Source organism: Hydra vulgaris, chromosome 13, assembly GCF_038396675.1.
Source record: "Hydra vulgaris chromosome 13, alternate assembly HydraT2T_AEP".
Classification (NCBI taxonomy): domain Eukaryota; kingdom Metazoa; phylum Cnidaria; class Hydrozoa; order Anthoathecata; family Hydridae; genus Hydra; species Hydra vulgaris.
This window is the reverse complement of record NC_088932.1, coordinates 28,004,826-28,009,162: the sequence shown is the minus strand read 5'-3', so window position 1 is coordinate 28,009,162 and position 4,337 is coordinate 28,004,826. Positions and strand designations below refer to the sequence as shown.

General features: G+C 27.8%; 1 protein-coding gene across 1 annotated transcript; it reads left to right on the top strand.

Moving 5' to 3' along the window:
• Positions 1–2,340: 2,340 nt before the first annotated feature.
• Positions 2,341–3,966, top strand: LOC101235195 (synaptotagmin-10). The gene is made up of 2 exons (XM_065814909.1): positions 2,341–2,514; positions 2,621–3,966. Exons 1-2 carry the CDS (start codon positions 2,502–2,504, stop codon positions 3,661–3,663), a joined length of 1,056 nt encoding a protein of 351 aa, XP_065670981.1. The 5' UTR covers positions 2,341–2,501; the 3' UTR covers positions 3,664–3,966.
• The last annotated feature ends 371 nt before the right edge of the window (positions 3,967–4,337 follow it).

The window sequence follows — 4,337 nt, the reverse complement described above, 5'->3', positions numbered from 1 at the left end:
TCTCAACTTAAAACCCACAATTTTTGTTAGACAACAAAACTTCATTTATATACCGTAAAAATATATTGCAATATTGTTGGCATCCTATATTGATGAATAACAACCCTCTTACTCTCAGACAATGTCTTAAAGCAAATTGTAAATGTAACTAGACCTGCTTTATCTGCCAAGCTTGAGCCACTCTCCCATTGTTGTAAGGTTGCATTTCTTTCTTTTTTCTACAATTACAATCATGGTCAATGCTCAAACAAGCTATCATCTCTATAACGATAAACCAAAACTCATTCTTGCTGGGCTCTTTATTAAACAAGCTGCATCCTTTTACTGTATATGTCCCTTCATGCTATAAAAACTTTTATTAATCCAGTTTTTTACCTTGAACATCAAAAAAACCTTATAATTCTTATCCTTTACAACTAAAAACTTTTTAAGTCCTCATTTATACGTTTCCTAGTATTTTAACTTATTCTCTATTTTAAAGTAACTCATAACTTAATGGTGGTAGCTGGCAAGCTAGTTGGAAATAAATTTTAAAAATATATAAATGTATGCCAGTATTTAACAAAAAGTAAATGTAAGCATAAAGTTATAATATATTTAGTATTACAAATTTTTTTCTATCCCCTGCTAAATCTTATAATTTTGCCGGGGCCGGATTTGCAAAAAGTCTCATTTTTAGCCAGGGCCGGGGCCCCAATCACTTACTAATAAAAGTTCTACAAAAGTTCAGACATAAATATTTTAATAACCGTAATTTTTGAAAATAATAATTGCTTTGTGCTAATTTGGAGAAAACAATTTTTGCCACCCTTTTACAGAGCAGTAGCAATGGGTGGGCAAAAGGTGCGGTCGCTCAGGTCGGAAATATTTGCATAATTTCGAAACTATTTTTATATCTATTCATATATAATATAAATTATATGTATAGCATGCATTAGTTTGAACTTTGATTATATTACTTCATTACTTATATATAAATAATTATTGTATACACATAATTTTTACTTCTGCGTCACAATAAACATTTTTAGCTTCTGCATCAACGGAAACAAGTGAATAATGTCTATGTAAAATTACAAGACTTACTTACAAAACTAAAAAATTACAAGACTTACAAAAAAAAAAAAAAAAACATCTAGAAATTGGTTTAATGCACATATTTTGTAAAATGCAATCAACACAGTACTAATTGATGTTAAGTTCATAATACATTTATAAATATTATTAAGTTTTATACAGTTTATACACTTGACTAGATAAATTACGTCACATGTGGGGAAGGGATTTTGTGACGACTTGTACGGGACTTGCCATTAAAGAGATAACGATTCAAAAGATTGAAAGTTATAATATATCTGCTACAGCCTTATTTTGAACGATTCTGTCCTTCGATATAAAATACCATTTGAAAATATTTCATTAATGATTAAAAAAATACAAAATATCATTTAAAAATACTTCATTTAATGATTTAAAAAAAAAAGTCAAAGCTAGAAGAATCAAATCAGGGAGTAAGATGAAAGATAAAGCCTTGCAGAATTTTTACCAAACGTGCTCCCTATATGTCGAAGAAAATACAATATGTCCAATATGACAAATATGTAGAAGAAACAAATATCACAGGAAATAATAGTTTTCGATAGTGTTTTCGGAATTTACCTGAAGTTAGGTATAGATATTGAAAAGTGTGTTGAGTTTATATTGACAGACATGCCCGATAATAAAATCGATGACAACGTTGAACACGTTGAAATTTGTAAAAGATGGATGAAAATATTTAATCATTTCAAAAATTAAAAAACTCCACATGAAAATGTAGCTATTCTTTTTAAATTTGTGTTAAGCTGCCCTGGTACTAATGCAGGAGCCGATAAAGTTTTTCCAATAGATAATGGTTTCTGGGCCAATGAAACATCAAAGTTAAATATTGATACTTTAATAGCAATAATCACTGTAAAATTTAGTATGAAAGAAATCTTGCTCTGAAATTTCTAACATATTGTTAGAAAACGATATATTGACAAAAAATATTCGTTCCATCGAAAAATACTTATTTAACTAGATATTTGACTTGATTAAAATAAATGAAAACGCGATTACTTTTATTTATTTGTACAAAATAATTTATTCACGTTGTACTTGTGAAATTTTTTGTCCTTCTCTTCATGTAAAAAAAACGGTCACCTTAAAACAATAATAATAAAAATAGTAATAATAATAGTTATAATAATTCATTTATGTATGTAATCTCCGTATGGAACTTAATTTTCTCTATAATGCTTCTTTATAAACACATTTCTACTGAATAAAAAGAATTCAATGGTTTCTTTATTGTGTTGCTTTTTTTTTAACGCGCGTATAAAAGGAATTTTTATCGCTTGAATAATACAATAAAAATTCGACAGATTATTTAAACCAGTTGGGAATTCATGTTTTAAAATCAAATGTTATTCTGTTATATTGATATAGAAAAACCTTGTAAAAATAAATCTAAAATTTAAATGAATGTTCCAGGTAAACATTTCGAAAAACATGACAAAAATTAGTAATTAAAAATAGTTATCTTTTAATGTTATAAAGTTTATAAAAAGTTAAAAATTTATTAATTTCTATTATTCAGTATGGTTACTTGCGATCTTGGTGTGCTTAAGTTTAATACTGATTACTGTGTGTTTTGTTGTTGGTTTCAATGTGACAAAAAATTGGCTTCATATGCAAAAGTACGAACGCATCCGTTCCAAGAGATGTAAAAATCACGCCCATCTTAAAGCGACATCTTTTTTATGTGGGTACGAGAATACTTATAAATTAAATCCTCATCAAAATTTTTCGTTCCTTCCTATAACTTCTACAAACGTCATTCAAAAAGATAACTCCGTAAAATGGTTAGAGTCTAAGCAATCTACATCCACTACTTCCACTTTACATGCCAAAATCCCTCCTTTTAACAAATTTGAAAGAAAATTGCTTTTGAGTCACGCTGAAAGTTTCGATGAGCGTTCATTTCAAAGACTTCTTCACAAACAACATGTTTTAAGATCATCAGCGACTAACTTACGTCAAATAGAAAGTCCAAGTTCATATCGCAGTTTTGATGGAAGCTCTGATAGTAGAGGAAATAGTTTAACAGTAAAGCACAATGCATTAGTTGACTTTGATACTTCGGAACAAACAGAAACAGTTTATCTTAACAACGGTTATTTAACAGAAAGCGACGAAATTATCAAAAATGAACCACTTATAAGCTATGATCAAGACAGTTCTGCTGTATTTAAACCTATAGAAAGAGGATCTCTTACATTTCTACTTGAGTACGATTCAAAGTTAGCAGAACTTTTAATTACTGTTAAAAATGCAATAGACTTACCTTCTGCAAGTGGAAAAAATCGCGTAAATAGCTATGTTAACATATGCATTGTTCCTGAAGACTTTTTATGGAAAAGAACGGAAGTTGTACCCAACAATTGTTGTCCAATATACAATAAAACCTTTCAAATTACTGATGTTCTATATCATAAACTTCGAGAATATACGTTATGCTTCTATGTCATGGATGTTGACATAACCATGGGTGAAACAGTTGTTGGAAAGGTTTTATATCCTCTCTCCGATCTTAGAATGGAGCAGATTGTTGAAGTACAGAAAGAGCTTTCATTACCTTAATTGCTACAAGACGAATTAATTACTACAAGACGAATTACAAAGAAAATTAAAAATAATTACAAATAATTACAAATAGAACTTCAAATAATTACAAAGTTAGTAAAGAGATAAAGTAAAAATATTATGAAAAAATATTTTTTTTTAGGTGCGATCTATCAGTCAATAAAGTAGGGTTGTTAAATCTAGTCAAGTGTATAAATTGTATAAAACTTATTAATATTTATAAATGTATTATGAACTTAACTGTGGATAAAAGTGTTTAAAAATTTCAGTTTTTAGTTCAAAAATATCAAACAATTGTCACATCGTTTGTTTTTTTGTTTTTTTAAATATACTTTGACGTTTGAAAATAATGGCAATAACCAGATATATTTTGCAATTTTTTATATTGGCAACGGCAGTATTTCTAAAAGATCATGAGGATTTTATCATGAAGCCCATTACAATATATGGTCAATTTTTGATAAAAATACCTGTCTGTAGTGAAATAGTAATACACTTTTATACAAAAAATTGTAAAAAATTTTATTTTATATTAAGATAAATTGTTAAACGAAACAATATACAAAAAAAAAAAAAAAAAGAAAGATTAAAAAATAAATTAAGATATTTTTAATTAAAAATATAATTTTTTGTAAGTTTCTGTTTGAATGAAGCAAATATGAGTTTGGTTG